The sequence below is a fragment of the Cyprinus carpio genome, chromosome A17, assembly GCF_018340385.1.
Source record: "Cyprinus carpio isolate SPL01 chromosome A17, ASM1834038v1, whole genome shotgun sequence".
Lineage (NCBI taxonomy): Eukaryota > Metazoa > Chordata > Actinopteri > Cypriniformes > Cyprinidae > Cyprinus > Cyprinus carpio.
This window is the reverse complement of record NC_056588.1, coordinates 23,931,511-23,954,072: the sequence shown is the minus strand read 5'-3', so window position 1 is coordinate 23,954,072 and position 22,562 is coordinate 23,931,511. Positions and strand designations below refer to the sequence as shown.

Genomic DNA, 22,562 nt, shown 5'->3' with positions numbered 1-22,562 from the left:
TTTTTTCTAGTTTTGTGTTTTGTTAGGGACCTTCTCACTACTTGTAGCATGTGGCAGTACCTGCAACCCAGTCAGGTTGCATAGGTAGTCCAGGATGGCACTTCCGTACTTGCCATCCCAACGAGGTGTAGTGTGTCTCCTAGCACAGTCTCAAGAGCATGGAGGAGATACCGGGAGATGGGCTAAATATAAATCCTAGAGCTGGACAGAACTGTAGAAGGGCAATAACCCACGTGGTCTCAAAATTCAAATGTGTGGATACCAGGCTGATATACTTTGCAACAGCACAACCTTGTTTCTGCATTGACTTTCAGCATGTTTCCTACATCCGACTTGTTTACATTTTACGTGGTGTGAGGAAAAAAGAAAAAAAAGGCAGAAAAGCTAAGTAAAATCTGATCAGACCTGGAATCAGACTGAAAAGGACTTCCAGAAATGAGATCTGGATATGATTTAAAACCACATATGAATGTATCTTGAAACGTATTCATAAAAATCATATTTCTTTTGATTTTTTTTTTCCCATTGTCATTTGCTAAATATGACGAGATTATGCACAGACATGCACAATAATCAGATTTGGACAGACAGTCAGAACAAGGCTTAATAATTAATATTGTGAATGGTTCCAATACTGGAGTCTCAGAAACCTAGGTTAAGGTTTGTCCAAGTTGTAAGCTTTGGTGCAAGGTTTTTTTTTTTTTTTAAATGTTGTTAAAAGGGTCTGCTAAGGTGGGGAGACTGGAAACACTGCTGACAATGTAAATTTTTTGCCTGTAATTTTTTTTTATTTTTCTGTTATTTAATTCTGCTATTGTGATCACAACCTAAGACAGAAATAGAATGATACCAGTTAAAAGAACTGTGTTCCCTCAAGGAAGTGCTAGCTAGGGGATGTTTGTGTAACAATTCATCAAAATAGTCTGAAATCTATAGATATGGTTATTATGTGATAACACCAGTGTATGTAAACTTAACTTCATTCTTCATTACAAATCTTGTTTGGCTTTATTTTGGATAATTGCATGTAAAAAAAATTATTTACTTTGTAATGCATATGCAAATTGTGAATTATTATTCATATTCAAGTGTTTGTGCGAAAATTATTAATGCGCATACATGACAGGGAGGCGCCTTCTCGATCACGTGATTTTTTTCCTAATAATTAAATAACTGAAAATTGGGGTGTCTCACATACATGAGAAATATATCTACAGAAATCTTGAAATGTCTTTTAAACGAATCAATTCAAAATGAAAGCATTATGTAATCTGTGAAGGTTGCATTTATCTCTAAAGGCGCGTCCACGTGGAGAGAGCCAGCCGACAAGAAAACATTTGTTTAATAAATAATTAAAATGTCTCCTTTTACACAATTGGGCTACTTCTGCTTGTGCTTTGTGGAAAACCTAATGCATGTGCTTGAGCACAAAATATATTAAAGCTCATTATGGATTATAGATGTAAATTTAATATAAACCTGCGATTAGTTGAATAATGACAAATGAACGACTAATAGTAACTACAAAAATCTTATGTGGGGGGCAGACCTATTAAATACCCTCTAGACATCTCTGTTAAAGTTTTTAAAGCATTTTATACACGTTTATAAATTCTGCTTTCACGGAAATACACAACAAAAATAATCCTTAACATTAAACACAAAAACTAAAAACAAAAAAAAAAATATAAATAAAATATATAAGAATATTCAACAATAATCCACAATCAATACACCATCCTCAAAAAATTTCTGCATATATTGTTGCTTCTGGTTTGTGCATTGTAAACCACAGAAAGTCTACAAAATGTTGTCTCCCAAAAATGCACGTGTATTTCCCAAATCTAAAATAGCCTATAAAACACGTTCATAGACGGATACTTTTCTGATGTCTGGACTCTATTTGGGATTTAGAAAAACAAAAAGAAATGGTTCAATATATTGGTAATGAATACATTCTGTGAGAATTTATATTTCAGATTTTGACTGCGAATGTCACGTCAGTATGGCTGGAATTGCCAGATAATGAAACTAAAAATAATTAGGCCTACGTGATGTCTCGGGACAGTTTCTTATTACGGAAATATATTTTTACATTTGTTTTGCCAAAACGACTGCATCGTTGCTGCGTACAATTAAAACTAGAAAATACTGGCAACATATAGCAAGGCAGTCTACCTGAAGGAAGACGTATTTCATTGTATGTTAATACTGTTAAATAGAGAGAGAGAAAAATACATTGAAAAAACAAACAATCCAAACACCAGAAGCAACCTACACTCTCTTTAAGTGTTCTTTCATTGAAAAGTATGCATTTTTATTCATTCACAGGCTATATGGTTGAAATAATGTTTTAGTTCAAAACTTTAAGTGCCTTTGTTTAAAAAAAATGCTTTATTGACTGAAGTTTCATAGACCTTCAGGGGTTTTTTTTTTGTTATACTAGATTTAACTTGAATCTCAATACTATTAAACTGACTTTAAAATCCCAAGGAGATTATAAGTTGAAACGGGTGAAAATGTTACAGTACATGTTATAAAAAGCTTAAATGAACTTGTATCTTGTATAGTAACTGAAGACCTTGATTGCATGTTACCATGAAACTAACAATATAATTTGATTGTTTTTAAAATGAACAATCCCTGTATAAAATGGGACAGCAACCTTTATATCAAACACTTTTAAATTGTCCACAGATGAGCAACGCGGGAGGCAGGTTCTGCGCCAGAGCGCACAAAGTTTTTAGGGGGGAGGGTTTTGTTATTTTTTTTTTTTATTTCTTAAAGTAATTTTCAGATGCAATGGAAAAAAATGGAATAAACACAAACACAAAACTTGTAAATAGTTAACAACATAGCCTAGATTAACCGATTAATTGCATATTTTCGTTTGCTGCATGTTTTTTTAAAAAAAACATTTTTGAAAGGAAAAAAATGTCATGTAAAAGTCGCATTTTATTACACATTCAGAAATAAAAACGGCAGGCCTAATAATGTTATAATGTACCAAAGGGATATTTTTTAGTTCCCCTCACTTTACAACAAATCTTTTAAATTTCACTATCAGAACAGAACACAAATTAAAAATATATAATTCTAATAGATAAATATAATTTTAGTATATAATAATATAGGCTTCGCTATAAAAAAAAAAATAAATAATAATAATAATTTAAAGCGAAACATAAGGTAAGGTTGGGCTTACTTCTTTCATTCGGGACAAATCCAAACGTTTCCATATTCGTGATGTTGCCCATTTGAAGCTTAACTATTATTCATTAGGTAAAAGAGGCTTTGTAGTTCACGCGTGTTTCAGTATTGACGGAAAAAAATCATAATGAGCAAAAAAATATGCCAAAGTGGACCGCTACTTACGCCGAATGGCACGGTGAATGGCTGTGCTGTTTTCTAATTCGAAAATCAAGAATAATAGCAGTGCTCTGCACATGGAACCTAAGGGAATTTTTATTTTTTTTGCCAAGAACAATTGAAATGAAAACATTTACCTTTTAATCCGTGTATTTATATATATATATATATATATATATATATGTGTGTGTGTGTGTGTGTGTGTGTGTGTGTGTGTGTGTGTGTGTGTGTGTAAGTATATGTAATGAGTGTTTACTAACAACAGCAGAAAGAGCCTTTGTGTAAAGGGCTTTCTTTTAATTTTTGATGCGTAGACTGTAGCCTAAGACTATACCACGTTTTGAAATCAACTCACTGTAAATCTTCTAATGGTTTTTAAGTATGTTACAATGTTATATTACAATGTTATTGTTGTTTTACTTCGTCATTTAGTCAGTTTGCAACCCATGCCTTTGCGCCACCTGGCGGTAGTTTCGCGAATAACTTAAACACGCGACTGACTTGCAGTTAACGCCGCGGCCCTGCGGCGGCGGTACACGCGGCGGTATTACCCATTTTGGTTGTCCACCTACTGTAAGTAATTGTCCTGATTTATCCCAAATCCTTAGCATATCCAAAACCTCAGAATAACTTGATGATGTAACAGAAACTAAGGACTCTCTCTTTTCTAGCATTTTAGATAAAGTTGCCTTTACGCTTAAGTAGGTTTACGGAAAACAGTCTGACACTGTGGTATAATGAGCACACTCGCACCCTAAAGAGAGCAGCCCAGAAAATAGAGTGCAGCTGGAGGAAAACAAAACTATAGCTTTCAAAACTGCTAGATCTGAATACTTTTCGTCTCTGTTAGAAGACAACAAACATAACCCCAGGTATTTATTCAATACAGTGGATAAATTAACAAAAAATAAAGCATCAACAGGTGTTGACATTTCTCAACAGCACAGCAGTAATGACTTTATGAACTACTTTACTTCCAAGTTCGATACTATTACAGATAAAATTGTAACCATGCAGCCGTTAGCTACAGTATTGCATCAGATAGTGTGCTATAGATCACCTGAGGAACAATTCCACTCATTCTCTACTATAGGAGAGGAAGAATTCTATAAACTTGTTAAATCATCTAAACTGTATGTTAGACCTTATTCCATCTAAGCTCCTAAAAGAGGTGCTTCCTGAAGTCATAGATCCTCTTCTGACTATTATTAATTCATCACTGTCATTAGGATATGTCCCCAAAACCTTCAAACTGGCTGTCATTAAGCCTCTCATCAAAAAACCACAACTTGACCCCAAAGAACTAGTTAATTACAGACCGATATCGAATCTCCCTTTTCGGTCCAAAATACTAGAAAAGGTAGTATCTTCACAATTATATTCCTTCTTAGAGCAAAATGGTATCTGTGAAGATTTCCAGTCAGGATTTAGACCATGTTCTCATTAGAGTTAAAAATGACCTGCTATTATCATCTGATTGTGGTTGTACCTCTCTATTAGTGCTATTGGATCTTAGCACTGCGTTCGACACTATTGACCACAACATTAATGGAATTGCAATAGCGTGGTTCAAATCATACTTATATGACCGCCATCAATTCGTAGCAGTGAATGAAGAGGTATCATATCGATCACAAGTGCAGTATGGAGTACCTTAAGGCTCAGTACTAGGGCCGTTACTCTTCACAATTTACATGTTACACTTGGGTGATAATCATCAGGAAACACAGTGTTAGCTTTCACTGTTATACTGATGATACTCAGCTCTATATTTCTCTATATAGTTCCCGGCAAAACATACCAATTTGAAAAACTAGCGGAATGCATAGTTGATATAAAAAACTGGATGATGAGTAATTTCTTACTGCTAAATTCTGAAAAAAAAAAAAAAAAACCCACACAAAAAAAAAACAAAGGCGTTAATTATAAAACCTAAAAAATCTGCATGTAATAACCTAGAACGCTGTCTAAGACTTGATGGCTGCTCTGTCAATTCTTCGTCATCAGTAAGGAACCTAGGTGTGCTATCTGATAGCAATCTTTCCTTAGAAAGCCACATTTCTAGCATTTGTAAAACTGCATTTTTCCATCTCAAAAATATATCTAAATTATGACCTATGCTCTCAATGTCAAATGCAGAAATGTTAATCCATGCATTTATGACCTCAAGGTTAGATTATTGTAATGCTTTATTGGGTGGTTGCTCTGCACACTTAATAAACAAACTCCAGCTAGTCCAAAATGCAGCAGCTAGAGTTCTTACTAGAACCAGGAAGTATCACCATATTATCGCAGTTCTGGCAACACTGCACTGGCTACATATTAAACATTGTATAGATTTAAAAAACTTGATTATTAATTATAAAGTCCTGAATGGTTTAGCACCTCAGTATTTGAACAAAGCTCTTGTTACATTATTGTCCTCCACGTCCGCTGTGTTCTCAAAACTCTGCCAATTTGATAATACCAAGAATATCAAAATCAACTGAGGGCGGCAGATCCTTTTCCTATTTAGTGCCCAAACTCTGGAATAACCTACCTAACATTGTTTGGGAGGCAGACACACTCTGTCAGTTTAAATTTAGATTAAAGACCCATCTCTTTAACCTGGTTTACACACTAACACATTTCTAATATTCATATCCGTTAAAGGATTTTTAGGTTGCATCAATTAGGTCAACTGGAACTGGGACCACTTCCCATAATACCCGATGTACTTCCTGTACTAGCATCTACGCTAATTGAACTGCTGGTTCCATCTGGCCAGAGGAGTACTGGCCCCCCAACTGAGCCTGGTTTCTCCCATGGTTTTTTCTCCATTCTGTCACTGGAGTTTTGGTTCCTTGCCGCTGTCGCCTCTGGCTTGCTTAGTTAGGGACACTTCATTTCCAGCAATATCGTTGACTTGATTGCACAGATACTATTTAAACTGAACTGAGCTGGATGATGACTTCACTGAATTCAATGATGGACTGCCTTTAACTGAAAAATTAGTGTTTACTATTGTCATTTTGCATTATTGACACACTGTTTTCATAATTAATGCTGTACAGTTGCTTTGACACAATCTGTATTGTTAACAGCGCTATATAAATAAAGTTGACTTGACTTGCCAATGATTTGAATGTTTTTTATAATCGTTTTAATGTTGATAATTTTAGTCAGGAATTGGCAGCTTTTAAAAATGCTTCCTTTGTGCAAAATAGCGTAAATGTTGACTGGGATACAGTCTTACAACTTTTCCGGGGTGTTAAAGAGAGGAAAATTCCAGGCCCTGATGGCATTGGAGGCTGTATTATTAAAAATTGTGCAGAACAATTGGCAGATATTTTGTGTTTCATTTTTAGTATGTCACTGCACCTTCATAAGGTTCCTCGACTTGGGAAGGAATCTACTATTGTACCTGTGCCTAAGAATAATGTACAATGTTTAAATGAGTACAGGCCAGTAGCACTTACCTCTTTAATTAGGAAAACATTTGACAAGGCTGTGAAGGATAAGCTTTTGACCATGGTACAGGAAAATTTAGATCCGTTTCAGTTTGCTTACAGGTTTAGTAGGGGTGTTGATGATATGATAAGTACTCTATTAAACATGATTTAAGTTCATCTTGAGGGTGAAAAGACTTTTGTGCGATTAGTTTTTATAGATTTTTCACCTGCCCTTAACTGTATCCAGCCACATATCTTTTATAATATTGATTCTGGGCTGATATGTTGGCTGATGGATTTTTTAACTGATAGGTCTCAACATGTGAAAGTAAACAGGGTTTTATCTGATGTACTTTTTTTCTTCGACTGGGTCACTGCAAGGATGCATTCTTTCACCTCTTTTATTTGTGCTTTATACTAATGAGTGTCAAATGCAACTAGAGAGGCATCATGTCATCATTTCAGTTTGCGGATGATTCAATGATTGTTTCCCTTTTAAATAGTAAAGATTTTGATCATGGTCCTGTACTGACATATTTTATCGATTGGTGTAAATTGTCCTTTCTGGATATTAATGTACTTAAAACTGAAGAGATGATTATAAATTTTAAGAAGAAACCTACAGTCATCTATCCTGTGGTCATTAATGATCATGTTGTTGAGGTTGTACATCAATTTAAATACCTTGGTACTGTAATAGATGAAAAGATTACTTTTGAGACTCATGTGGATGCTATGTGTAAGAAAGCCCACCAGCCTATGTTCTACCTGCGGAAGCTTTGCAGTTTTAAGTGGACAGTACTTTCATGATGATGTTTTACTCCTGTTGTATTGAATCATTACTTTCTCATTTGTGTGTTGGTATGGGTCACTAAATGTTAAAAACAGAAACAGATTGCAGGGTATTGTTAAAGTGTGTGGTAAGATTGTTGGCACCACTTTAAATGATTTGAACGACTTGTATGAGGCTAGGACTTAGGACTGGAGAAGGCTGAGTTAATTATGAATGATCCCAGCCAACCCTTGCAAAAAAAAATTCAAGTTGCTTCCTTCTACTCGCAGATATTATTTGCCTTTATGTAGGACCAAAAGATTTAAAGATTATTTTATACCAGCTGCTATTGGTTTTTTAAATTACAAATAATTTTATGTATATTATTAATGGAAGTCATTGTTTTTGTCTGTGTGTTTTGGTGCTTATCTGTTGTTTGCATATGGTTTATTGTTGGCTGTGAAACAAATTGCCCTTCAGGGATAATAAAGTTGACCTTGACCCTTAATAACTATATTTAAAGCATCATTGTTAAAACACTTCTATCACTGAATGATTTTCAATTCATCTTTGGTAATTTGCTGTATTGGTGTGTTCAAGTCATGTTGGATAGATCGTATTTACAAGTTGAAAGCACATGAATGCCACCACAAAGTCAGAGAGTGCAAAAGTAAAATATAAATCACACTACTTATAGGTATTATAAATGACAGGATTGTAATATAACAATTAATAAATTTTTGTACAATACAGCTTAAAGTGGCTTCATAAATTATAAAAAAAAAAAAAAAAAAAAAAAAAAAAAAATTTGCTCTTCATTTTCCAGAAGCAGAATTAACAAACTGTGCTGTATTTTCTTAAAAGAAAATACCGTGCAATTTATTAAAAGAATGTACACTGCCATCTTGTGCCGACAAAAGTGACTTGAGCGCACCTGACGTCGTAATTATGACCTGACAACTCGTAAGTACGAACTTCCCAGGAGGACTTGAACGCAGCATATATCTGGGGCATAGGTCTTCAACCCTGCTCTTGGGGACCCACAGTCCAGCAGAATTCAGCTCAAACCCTAATAAAACACACCTGAACCAGCTAATCAAGGTCTTTAGGATCACTTGAAAAGTCAAAGGCCAGGTGTGCTGAAGCAGGTAGGAAATAAACTTTGCAGGACGGTGGGTCCCCAGGAGCAGGGTTGAAGACCTATGATCTAGGGTTAAAAGTGATTTCTCACCTCCAATTCATTCTCATCAAATATAGCCAGAAGGTTTTCAGGGACCAGTTCATTCAAACCTGAACAGAAGATGTAATTTAGTTAATTTACGATTTTATACAGATGTATAAAGAGTCCGATCATGGGCTCTTACCTTTTAGGAAGTGCTCTACTTCATCTCGCACCTGACTGGCTAGTCTGTACTGGGCCAACAGGTTTAAGTAGTGAATTTTGTTCTCATTGGTCACTGCAATTTGAGCACCACCAGATATCAATTCCACCACCTGTAACATTATTACTATTAGTAAACTTGTACAACAAAAATGTACCTTCAAATAACACTTAAGGCAGGGGTGTCCAAACCTGCTCCTGGAGGCCACTGTCCTAAAGAGTTTAGCTCCAACCCTAATTAAAAACTCCTGGACCAGCTACTCAAGTTCTTTAGACCCACAAGTAATTTTCAGGCAGGTTTGTTGGAGCCAGCTGAAGCTTAACTCTGCAGGACATTGGCCTTTCACAGGATTGGACACCCCTGCCTTAAGAGCACTTTCATACATACTGTACATGCACTCTACTGTACGATCATATTTGGAATCAAGATTCAAATGAACAGATTTCATTATTGAAATTCATTTTTCATTGAATTAATGATGACTACCTTTTCCAGGTGTCCTGACTTGCTGTATTTTTCCTCTGCAAACACCAGGTCCATTTCACTGACATTGTTGTTCAGAATAAAGCATACCTTGGTTTTGTAAAATTCCTCATCATCAGTTTCAAAGTACTGCCAATGCAAAGAAAAACAAAAAATAAACAAACAAGAAGAGTAAGTGTATTTGCATACACACACACACACACTATATTCTATATTTAGTTACTATGTTAAATTTTTAGATAAATATCACATTTCAGACTTTAAAAAAAACTGTGTTTTTGTGTCTCATATATAACTGGTTTGAACAAAAACATCTCCCAAATAAAATCTCATAGAATTTGCATGAATCATGTGAATGGTCTTTTTTCAAATGCGACAAGTTTGTGGGTATGCTTTGCAAAATTTTCACGCAAATAGAGGGGACATGACTACTCATGAAATTAGCATTCATTTGTAAATAAGGCATTACCTTTATCAGTACAGTTTAAAATTTACATTTATTAGCAGGCTATGAATCAATTGTCACCTTATAGTTCATTCGTAATCCAATTATTTGAGCCAAGAAGGAGCGGGTGAATCGGGCTCGTACCAGCTGCTTGTAGGCCCCACCTAAAGCTGATTCATATAGACATTTCCCCACCACTCGACCTGCAAACTCATACATTTTCACCCTCTGGTGAGGGGGGCGATCAGCGTTTGGGTGGACCTGCCCCCCACAAAAAAAAAAATAAATAAATAAATAAATAAATAAACAGAAAAGCTCATTCCAAATCAACTCTTGACCAACATCACAACATTAAAAAGTCAATGTCTGTACAACAGTACATTTAAAGGTGATGAATGTAATTTTATCCCTTTTAAAATACTTTATCATATCCCAGCATATATACACAGACAATTGTACAGAACTCTTTATCCACCTTATTTTGCAATGTTATAATAAGCTATGAATGTGCAGAATTTCCAAATCATTAGTCACTTTACGTAAATAACTAGAAAAATATCAAATTGCAGGAAATACAATAAAACCATTTGCACTTTGAACCAGAGTGTTTATATTTACAATAATTTAAAATAATATAATAAGAATTACCAGTTTACAATATCAAGCAGCATAAAAAGCTGTTTTGTAAAGCTATGACTTACCAAACCTTGGTTGTTGTCACTAAAGCGTGTGAAAAGCTGGTTATTTGTTTCAAACAAAGCCTTACAGATAAGCTCAAACCACTCACGTCGTGGCCCTCCCCAGTCCAGAGCTAATAAACACACCCAAACACATAGAACAAATGAACCTTTAAATATGATTATAGGTTTATGAATGGTAAAAATGTAATGAAATGTCACAATGAAAACAAATCTTAATGGTTAAAAAATAGGCTTTTTTATTTTCTTAATTTTTAAATTTTTTTATGTAATTTATTATGTTCTTGACAGGTTTTGTAAAATGCATAATAATTAGTATAACTTATAACATCACTCAGTTAACCAACCTTCCTCATCCTGGAAAACAACTTCAAAGTTCTTACTCCAATCTGATACAGAAAAGTTCCGTGTGGCCTTCAGAGACTGAAAAAAGGGGGAAAAAGTGTCACTTTTAATTCCATAAAATTCAGAGACTGCACTACACCAAAGAAAAAATAAAAGATTCCAAGAATTAAATGGTGCAGGCTTATATGATTATTGAGAAACTTGTTCAATCTTTCTGTATTCTTCCATATGGCCCATGAGAAATGATCTGGCATATTTGCTCACCGATTCAAGGAGTGAGAGACGGTTGACTTTCAGGCAGGTTTTAGTGCGAGGTCTCTTGGAGTGAATGTGTCTCAGCTCTCGCTGAAAAAAGGTAACTTTATCCTGAAATGTTTCTGATCCACCTAGAAGATGCCAACACACAATAAATAAATAAATAAATAATAATAAAAACATTTTAAAAAATTCAAACACACCATTATATCTACATTTAATTGTATTTAATGACACACTGCCACTCACACTAACCAATGTTCTTGTGGAGGAAGCGGATAAAGGTTGCCGCCATGATATTTCTGTCCTTACAGCTGAGCTCTACTGGAGGCTGAATTCCATCATCTACTACCAGTGTTAGGTATTTATGAACAGGATCTGGTCCATGGTAAGTGAACTACCAGAATTAAAACAAAAAGAAAAATATATATTCTTAAATAAAATAACAGCTTTTGCAGTCAGCAAAAGAATAGTGTTTTTGGTAAAATGATTCAGAAAAGAAGGTAGTCTGAAAAAGATAACCTTAGTTCCGGGACACACACGGAAAGTGAAAAGGCGCCAAGGAATAATTTTAAGGTAAAACTCCTTCACAGAAAATTGCTGAAACACAATTTAACGAGACCGTATTTAAATGAACAAATAATCAATATTAACAAACCAAATTAACCACACATGCAGAATAAACCCATTTAAAATATAGTAGAATTAACCCATTTAAAAAATATTTTACCTTTGGTGAGATATAGCAATAGACCTTTTTTGGTTTCTTGACCTTCTCTGACTGCCCCTCTACAGGGGAGTCATGTTCCTCCTCATCATCACCCATGGAGGGCTGTCTCTGCAGGGCTAGCTGGGAGGATGCTAGAAACTGCCAAGGAGAACTACTGTAAGTGCCCATGCTGTAGAGGTAGGCCTCAAAGTAGATGCTTATGCCAGGGGTAGATACGTTTTTCTCCACACAGTTCTTCTCATTTTCTGTGTGAGTGCATAATGGTGAAAAGACATTGAGAAAAGGTTACAGCAATGCACTCTTTTGGATGGTATGTAATCATGACTCTGTCATTGTTGCACTTGCAATTACACTGAAGAGAACTGGGTTCCCACACTTTGATCACGAAAATTCCATGACTTCTAATGTCCACTCATTTATGATTATCGTGGCAAATGTTAATTGGCATATTACTGATCCTTGGAATTAACTGATTTTAAAGATTACTGTACAAATGCAAAAAAAAAAAAACTTTGAAAAACATTGGTGATTGAAAATCAGGGCTAGAATCGTCTAATGTGTGCCCGACATTAACCGACTCCGAGTCCTGTAGTGTGAAATGTGCTTTTTACTGAAATTGGCATTGCTGACAACCAACAGCCAATGAAAGTACATGATACAGGACAAGGGAAATGGGGTGGAGTCATAGATCTGTAATGAAACATCAGCTTCTGCAAGCATCCAGCTTCTCCTTAATATTCTTTTTTCCCTTTCTTTTTAGCTGCAAATCAGCCTACAGTCAAATTGTATCTTTTCTTGCAGGCTACAATTTCTAACAGAAAGAAATCCAGTCTCACGCGATAACTCGTCTTACATGTGATCTTACATTATTTCCTTCATTACTTCTCGCAAATGTATGGTTGTACAACGTAGTTTGTGGACCAGACAAACTTGTCAGCGATTCTTTCTTTTGTTTTGCATTATTGACACAATGTTTTCCTAATTAAAGCTCCAGTATGTGACTTTTGTAATTGACCACAAGAGGGCGCATTTCCAACAATAACAAAGGCGAAGCTTGATGACGCTATGAAGCAGGTGACAATGGGAGATGTCGTTTTTAAATGCGTTTTCACCATAGCAATGTATCTAAATTGGATAAACGAAATCACGATCACGGATGAGGTCATTTATTCGTTTTTGTATTACCTGTATATATGATCGTATTATTTTATGTCATCATAATTAATGAACTGCAAGGAACGTGAAATGTTATACTATATTATCCCGTTACAACTTACAGCTATTTGTTAAATGATTTGTTGGGTTAATGTTTTGCAGTGTTACGTGTTTATGGTTAATGCCGTGTTGTTTAACGTGCTCAAACCAATCGTTCTAAAAGTAAATTTGAACGAACATTTGCAAGTAATGACTAAATATATTTTTAACAACACATATCTGATTGTATTTAATTGTATTGCCATAATCTCGGTCACCACACGTGATAAAAATCCTTACCTTAGTACAAAGAGCAATATAACTTACGTTTTACTGGCACTTCAATACTCGCCAAAGAGTTATCGTGATCCATAACAACGACAACCAAACCATACGCGCGGCTATAACATAACCACCACTTCCGCATTTGACCATGTGATATTCCGGTGTGGTGGAACATCACCGGAAAAAAAGTATAGAGTGGACATTGCGTCACTGAGAGGCAACATATTTTTTCCGGGACGGCCAGTTATTTAAAATCGGAATTTCTCTGAAATAAAAAATCTTTGGAGACTTTTGAGATATTGTAAGTACACAACTGGAGGAAATATATCACACTGTGCAAGTTATTTTCGGAAATTTTATTACAAAATTCCTACATATTGGAGCTTTAATGTTGTTCAGTTGCTTTAACACAATTTCTTTTTTGTCTAAAGCGCTATATAAATAAAGGTGACTTGACTTGACTTGACTATTGACATGTTGTGTAATGTGTGACCCCGTCTCGTTTGTGACATCATGAATTCGCTGTGAAAACATGATGTGAGTGGGATATAGAGTTGGTCTGGAAGCCCTGGGTTCCATTAAAAATAGTAGCTTTACTGACTGGCAACAGAGCTGCCTGTTCAATTCTTGCTCCAAGTCTGTTGAACACCACTGAATCAGTCAGGTTTAATATTGGGAATTCAAGTTTTAGACAAACCTTAAAAAATATTGCAAACCCTAGGAAGTACTGTTGCACGTCGTGGCCATTCAAGAACAGCCAAAACCTTGTAGGGATTAATGTGGCCATAAGAAGCAATAAATTGGCACTGCCCTGGCAATTCAGTACTAGATATTGATTCTTTGAGATACAGTACATATTAAGACTTTTCACTTGTTTTTCATATAAACAATTTAGTTTAACCAATTTACCTACGTTCCATGTCTTTAGAAAAACTTATTTAAAATTGTGTTTTAATGTAATGGAAAAGTTCAGTAAATTATTTTAGAAAAGTTCTTATTATGCTTAGCTCTTTGTGAGTACAAGATCTCTTTCCTTTTTTTTATCTTATCTTTATCCAGTAAACACTGGAAAATTCATGGAATTTGGTGAAAAGGTGTGGGAACCATGTTGTTAAAAAGTCTCTCCAAAAACCTCTCCAATGCCAAGATTAACTCACCGCTGAGTACAATGATATCAAACTCCCCATTGTTAAGGGGCTGGTCCCTGTATGAGATGCATGCTCTAAAGCAGCCTTTTTTCCTGAAGGTGAGCTTTATCAGAACTTGGCACTGTGGCTTGTTTAATGATACCGATGTGCTGTAGCAATCATCTGAGCTCTCCTCGTCCACTGTGCCCAACTGTAGTGTAACAGTAAGAAAAAGAGTTCTGAATAAAGCAAATTCTGCTGGATCTGCAACCTTCTTTAACGATAATACATACATCCAAACTTTGAAAGTTTGAACTAAACACTCTGTGTATGCAGTAAGTGTCCTTACTGGGTGGACATGCATGCTATAATTGACCTCATCCACAAGTGAGACAGAGTTACTGGTGGGGTTGCCATACTCATCCCGTGGTTCTATTTGCAGCGTGTGCTGCTGGCCGTAAGTCAGAACCAGTGTTGAAAAGTGGTATGCTATCTTAGTTTTGGATGGGACCACTGTACCTGCAACACACGCATGTAATTCATGTCATTTGTCATCTATATCTGTTCATTTTACTACAAAGTTTTTCTAAATTCACAGCTTAATGAAAGCTTAAATGTAATAACGTATACCTGATAATTATTTAACATTCTAATAAAAAAGGTATTAAATAAAGGAAAACTGGCTAAGGCATGTTTCAAAATGATATAATGATATATTAATGACTTATTTATTATTTATAGTTATTAGTTACTATAAAATGTGGGTATAGAAAAGAATCACCCCCTTTAAAGTAATCACATTTTTGCTGATTTGCAGCCTGAAATGAAGACACAGTTTTTGTTTTATCCAGCTGTATTTACTCAACTTATACATCCAAGTGAAAGATGTAACACCAACATGTCAGAGTAAATAAATAAATAAATAAATAAATATAGATAAATAGTCATGTTGGAAGGTTAACCTTCTTCCCATTGACAACTTTCTGGCAGAGGGCAGCAGATTTTCCTCAAGAATTTGATGGGATTTTGCCCCATCCATTTTTTATTCTATCCTGTCAAGTGCTCCAGTCCCTGCTGCAGAGAAACACCCCAATAACAGGATATTACCACCTCCATGGTTTACTGTAGGAATTAGGGCTGGGCAACATATCGCATGCGATGATCACGCGCATCTCGTCAGTAAAGCCGGTTCCGTGATTGCCGCTAAATCTCCATCACCTGCTTTCAGAAGGAGAAGCATTTAATAGACAGAGCCATAGATCACTGAGAAGTTATGCAATATCGCCTTCATTATCGCAGTTAAATAGTCTTGGAAAATGAACGTGATATGGTGTAGCTTGTCAGTGAACTACAGCTCTGTCTAATAAATGCTGCTCCATCTGAAAGCAGGTGATGGAAACTTACTGCTAATCAGGGAACCGGCTTTACTGACGAGATGCGCGTGATCATCGCATGTGATATATTGCCCAGCCCTAGTAGGAATGCTGTTATTTGGATGGTGAGCTGTATTGGATTTCCACCAGACATATCATTGGGTGTTGAGTCCAAATAATTCAATTTTAGTCTCATCTGCCTCAGAATCTTCAAGGTGCGTTTTGGCAAAGCTCAGTCATGACTGCATGTGGCCTTTTTCTTGAGGAATGGCTTTTTTCTTGCAACCCTCACATACAAGTCACATTTGTAATATTGTTGTCACATGCACACAATTGCCACTCTTTGTCATAAATTCATTCTTTGTCATATATGCAACTGCTTCAGAGTTGCTGTAGGCCTCTTGGTAGCCTCTCTGACCAGTTTCCTCCTGGCTCTTTCATCCAGAGCGACTTACTGATGCAAGGAGGGTCTGTGTTGTACCAAATACCTTCCACTTCTTAATAATAGACCTCACTGTGCTTCTAGGCATTGATAGTCTTTTTTGTAAATGTCTTTTAAAAAAAAATAAAATAAATAAATAAATATCCATCTCCTGACTTGTGCCTATCCACAACTTTATCCCGGAGATCTTTTGAAAGTGCCTTGCCACTGATTGTTTGCTTCAGCTGCACTATCAAGGACTGAAATGCTCCAGGAAAGCTCTTCTCATGCTGAGCTAATAAAAATGATCACAGCTGATCACAGTTGAAAGTCAAATGGCTTTGTGTGCCATTAAGAAGGTGATTAGTTACACCGATGGAGTTTCGGTTCCTTGCCACTGTCGCCTTTGGCTTGCTTAGTTGGGGACACCTGACTAATTGCACAAACACTATTGAAAGAGAGCTGAACTAGATGATGGCATCACTGAATCATCAATGAACTGACTTTAGCTGAAAAATTACTCTGTTGTGGTCTTCTTGCATTATTGACACACTATTTTCCTGTTTGACACTGTAAAGCTGCTTTGATACAATCAGTATTGTATAAAGTGCTATACAAATAAAGGTAACTTGACAAGTGATTTTTAAGAGGGGCGGGTGATCCCTTTTCCAGCTCAATGAATCCATTTATTTATTTATTTATTTTTTTTGACATATTGGTGTTATATCTTTCACTTGGATATTATAACTTGCACTGAGTAAATACAGCTGGATAAAACATAAACTGTCTGTCTTCATTTCAGGCTGAAATACAAAAAACAAATATTTTAAAAGGGTGTGATTCTTTTCTATACACTGTAATTACTGTTTCTATCTGTGTATATATATATATATATATATATATATATATATATATATATATATATATATATATATATATATATATATTCACACACACACACAAGACATGCAGTTTTTTCAAACTTATAAATTGCACTGCAATATTTTTGCCTCCTTTCATCAGGTAATCTTGCAAGTCTTTGAAAGTAAATTGAACAGTTTTACTCAGTAGCTCTGATCTAACATTTTATTTGGTTCCTTTTCTTTAACACCCTCAAAGCTATTCTGGTACAACACATTTTAAACTTATGAATAAGACTGCCAGCTGTGTCTTGAGGAACTTTGTTTCAGAGATTTTCTTGTAGCCATAGACTTTATAATTTAATAAGACAGTGTGTTCTCTATAGCTTCAGATTTTTTGAGAGCTCTTATGACTTGGCCATATTTGCTACTCAATTTTAGCACAGGCACTGGCTAAATGTATGCATGTGTAACAGCTCAAGCAAATTCAGTTTTGTTACAGTGTTTCCAAAGGCTTAATTGTTTTTTAACAATTTTGTACAATACTTATGAATAATTACAACATAGCCGTATTACTCAAAAACACTACATTATATATTGAAATGATCCCTTTTGCCACTAAACTGTTATTGATGCAATTTTTAAACTCTGAATCTTCATTACATTACAACTTTAAATTACAAGCTTAAATTTGTAAATTATTACAGTCTCTGGGGAGCTAACTGATTGCAACTGTATGTAGCGTCCTACATAATTTGTGAGAAGTATGAGTTTAAGCAATCCTCATCAATTTGAACTGGGTATGAATTGTACCACTAAGAAACAACAGAATAATAATTCCTAAATGAAAAGGTCAAATTGCCAGATTTTACAGATCTTACATCTTAAGCCTCTTTCACACTGCGATTCCGGAAAATACATGGATAATGTGTCCCGGCAATTGTTCCTGGGTCGCTAGATTTTGCCCCTTTCACACTGCCAGTGATTATCCGGAATATGTGCGTGCATTAACACACAACCCGTAAAGGTCCCGTGAAGACATTTGATATCAGGGTGTGATGTGTAATGTACGAGTCGAAAATGCTAGGCACGTTAAGTTTCACTGAAGCTGGCGAACAATACTTAAATTCAGCGCAGAAAGTGAGGAACTAACTGATCTCTGCTTCGTTACAGTTTGCATATATTTGTTTCGTCTCGAACGTTGATCTGCCTTCAAAACACCGGCTTAAAGGGTCACACGATAACGTGCATCATCACTACAACACACACTTTACGGCATTAGTTCTGGCTTTTGTTCACACACCGCTCATTCCGGGACTGAACCCAGCAACATTACTATGTCCCCAACCTGGGATCAATCCCGGAATCAATCCCGGGATGTGTTTGTGTTCACACAGAAGGTGACCCGGCAATGTTCCGGCAATTTTCCGGGTCCAACGTGCAGTGTGAAAGGGGCTTTACAAAACAAACAAACAAAAACAAAAAAAGACACTCCTTAGATGTTGAAATGCAAGACTGCAAGCATGACAAGCAAGTTGAGAAGTCAAATATGACCTTTCGGTAATATACACTGCTCAAAAAAATTTAGGGAACACTTAAATCACGCATTGGATCTCAATGAATGAAATATTCAAGATGAAAATCTTTCCTTTATACATTTTATAATTCCTTTAGAACAAAATTATGTGACAATGGTCAATGGAAACTAAACTCATTAACCCACTGAAAGTTAGATTCAAAATTCAGAAAAAATAATTAAAATTACAGACTGATCAAACATGCATGAATTTCATAGATCTCAAAGTCAGCCAGTAGTGTTATGTATCCTGCCTGCAGTAGCCTGTATGCACTTCCGACAACGTCTGGGCATGCTCCTGATAATATGGCAGCCGATGTCCTGGGGGCCAGACCTTGGGCCAAAGCGGGCCAGCTGGGGCTAGAGGAGTGGTTATGAGCAAAGGCGGAGTTTCTTCGCGTCTGGAGCGCGTCAGCGCCGTTCATTTCAGAAAGATAACCGCTATAACACCAGCATTAAAAACTTTTTAAAATAAGCTGAGCTCAAAACTCACTTTCAGTCAGCAGTGAGTGTTTGAAATAACGCGATCCGATGTGGATTATAATCACCATAAAAGCCAGAAATATTTATAAGCGATGTAAAAGACTATGCACGCTAAAAATTAACGTTACCATAATAAACATGGTAAATGCAACCACTTGAAGAAATCAGACATCAGCATCTTATTCTCCATCACAATTGTGTATTTATTTAGTAACTTATATTATCTGTCATAAGTCTCGTCTCGAGAGTTTAGCTCCACGTATGTTTATGGTTCGGGAGCTTTTATAAAAATAGAGTTATTATCCTTCATTCTAAATGTGACGTATATAGGCTACTGTGGCTACAAATAAACAGAAACAGACTCGACTGAATAAGCAGGCTATTTTCATAAGCGTTTAAAATAAATAAATAAAATAGAAATACATTTATTTCTGTGTGATTAATTTTGAGTCCTGATAAATTGATTCCTTATGATCAATGTATCACTTATTCTATAGTAAAACATTGATGCTTTTGAATTTGAATATTTAACAAAGCATGCAAACAAAAGGCCACTGTTATCGTGTTCGTTTTGTGATCGTGCTAGTTCCAGTGACTTATTTCTTAGTTTTCTAATAACTTCTCTTTGTTGGCTAAATGATGGGGTTGCATGACGTTATTCCTGAGAGGCGTGTAAAGGGCGGGTTTTAGTGACGCGCAGTGGAGCTTCTGGCCCGACGGTGGAAACGCTGCACTATTCTGGCCTCGTGCTACAGGCCCGAGACTATTAGCCCCGCCCAGCCCGTTTTAAGCCCTGGCTCGCACTGGCCCGACAGTGAAAAAGCGGCTACTGAGCACAAGCACATCACTGAGCACAAGACCTCGGGAACCAGGCGAGTCCTCTGCACAATTCTGACTTATGTTGAAGCCTGGTCTGGCCAGAGAAGAACTGGCCCCGTGACTGAGCCTGGTTTCTTCCAAGGTTTTTTCTCGGTTTCTATTACCGATGGAGTTTTGGTTCCTTGCCACTGTCACCTTTGGCTTGCTTAGTTGGGGACACTTAATTTCTGGCAATATTGTTGACTTGATTGCACAGACACTATTTAATCTGAACTGAGCTGGACAATGACATCACTGAATCAATAAACTGACTTTAAAAGGGTCATATGACATTGCTAAAAAACATTATTTTGTGTATTTTGTGTAATGCAATGGGTTTACACGATTTAAGGTTCAAAAGACACATTATTTTCCACATACTGCACATTATTGTTGCCCCGCCTTTCTGAAACATTGATTTTTACAAATCTCATCGTTCAAGTGAGGTGTGCTCTGATTGGCCAGCTATCTAGTGCATTGTGATTGGCCAAATTCCTCAAGCGTGTGACGGAAATGTTACGCCACCTACCAGGTTCAGGAAACTTTCCTCCGTAAAATGCGCTGCACACACTTGAGTATTTGGGCTGTACTGTTCTGGAACAGTGTTGTAAATAAAACTTAATGTGTTTGACAAGGCATTTTAGGAAGGCGTGGCTGAGCGTTCACTTTTATTAAGAATATCTCTTTGGGTTTGAGACTTTAATCTTTATAACTTTACGGATCTTCTGCATGCACAAACAGCTTTTAACACTCCAAAGACAAAGGAAAACATGAAATCGCATCATATGACCCCTTTAACTGAAAAATGAAGCATTTACTATTGTCCTCTTGCATTATTGACACATTTTACTGTTTAATACAGTAAAGCTGCTGTAAATCTGTATTGTATAAAGCACTATCAGGCATGTAATCAGCTAGAAACAAAAAAGAAGGAACATCTGACCATGCCCCCAGCACTCATTATTAAAATTATATATTTAAGCACATTAAAAGATATATCTTATATTGTAAAAATATCTACTGTCCTGTAAAAAATAAAAAGCAGCATTTAATAATCATGACAACAATATAATAATATATTATAATACAGTACTATAATATAGTAAAGTATTGCATGTAGAATTTTTATTATAATTAGAGGACCTGCCAAAAGTTTGGAAACATTACAATTATTAATGATTTTGAAATAACATCTTCTGGTCTAATTTGTTAATGCATTTATTAAATAGAAATCATTTTAAATGTCTTCTCTCACTTTTGTTTGAGGGGTATCATTGTTTCCACAAAAATATTAAGCAGCAAAACTGTTTTCAGCATTGTTTCTTGAGGGATTATGTGACACTGAAACTGTAAACAACAACAGATTTATAAACATTTCTAATGACGAATGTTGCGTTCCCAAATGCAAATTAAAGCGGCTCAAACCAAGCTGTAACCGCTGACATGTAGCGCGTTACACTACAGCCTATTATATAATTACAGCACAACCGTTGCGAATTTTATGGAAGCACTAGCAATCTCAAATTCTCACCACCATTCATAAAAAGTCACCGGGGCGATTAACACGTTTCAGAGCTGATTCTGCTCGCATTTGGCGTTTTGAATCATTTGAACGCTTTAACTGTCCTGCAGATGGCACCGCAAACTCGTGCAGCACTCTCACGAACATTCAGTCCATGATGTTTCTTTTCGCAGTTTATTTAGGTAATAGCTTAAAGGGATAGCTCACCCAAAAATCAAAATTATGTCATTAATGACTCACCCTCATGTTGTTCCAAACCCGTGAGACCTCCGTTCATCTTCGGAACACAGTATAAGATATTTTAGATTTAGTCCGAGAGCTTTCTGTCCCTCCATTGAGAATGTATGTACGGTATACTGTCCACGTCCAAAAGGGTAATAAATACATCTTCAAAGTAGTCCATGTGACATCAGAGGGTCCGTTAGAATTTTTTGAAGCATCGAAAATACATTTTGGTCCAAAAATATCAAAAAACTACGACTTTATTCAGCATTGACTTCTCTCCCGGGTCTGTTATGAGCGCGTTCACCTCACATCCGGTTTCGCGAACGAATCACTCGATGTAACCGGATCTTCTTGAACCAGTTCACCAAATCGAACTGAATCGTTTGAAACGGTTCGCGTCAACAATAAGCATTAATCCACCAATGACTTAAGCTGTTAACTTTTTTAACATGGCTGACACTCCCTCTGAGTTCAAATAAATCAATATCCCGGAGTAATTCATTTACTCAAACAGTACACTGACTGAACTGATGACCGAGCCAGATAACGAACGAAACATTGACTCGTTCTCGAGTCAAGAACCGGTTGCATCGGTTTTCGGATCACCGGTAGTGATGGGAAGTTCTGTTCTTCTCCGCGAACCGGTTCTCAAGTAAAGTTTGATTCAATAAACCGGTTGCCGAAAACGGTTCACCAGTTCTTTTGCGCTCGACGTAATGTCAAGTCAA

The 22,562-nt window shown here is 36.2% G+C and overlaps 1 protein-coding gene across 6 annotated transcripts in view; it reads right to left on the bottom strand.

Annotated features, from left to right (window-relative positions):
- The window catches only part of LOC109071571 (apoptosis-resistant E3 ubiquitin protein ligase 1-like), a 99,838-nt gene that overhangs the window by 11,381 nt on the left and 65,895 nt on the right, over positions 1-22,562 (bottom strand). For all 6 annotated transcript variants that reach the window (XM_042774457.1, XM_042774458.1, XM_042774459.1 and 3 more), the window contains 12 exons: positions 14,866-15,035; positions 14,547-14,727; positions 11,911-12,155; positions 11,703-11,780; positions 11,436-11,577; positions 11,190-11,311; positions 10,928-11,003; positions 10,584-10,693; positions 9,964-10,143; positions 9,441-9,566; positions 8,937-9,066; positions 8,804-8,862 (listed from right to left, as the gene is read on the bottom strand). In XM_042774457.1, coding sequence (XP_042630391.1) covers positions 8,804-8,862; positions 8,937-9,066; positions 9,441-9,566; positions 9,964-10,143; positions 10,584-10,693; positions 10,928-11,003; positions 11,190-11,311; positions 11,436-11,577; positions 11,703-11,780; positions 11,911-12,155; positions 14,547-14,727; positions 14,866-15,035 — 1,619 coding nt within the window. The remainder of the gene's footprint in view (positions 1-8,803; positions 8,863-8,936; positions 9,067-9,440; positions 9,567-9,963; positions 10,144-10,583; positions 10,694-10,927; positions 11,004-11,189; positions 11,312-11,435; positions 11,578-11,702; positions 11,781-11,910; positions 12,156-14,546; positions 14,728-14,865; positions 15,036-22,562) is intronic.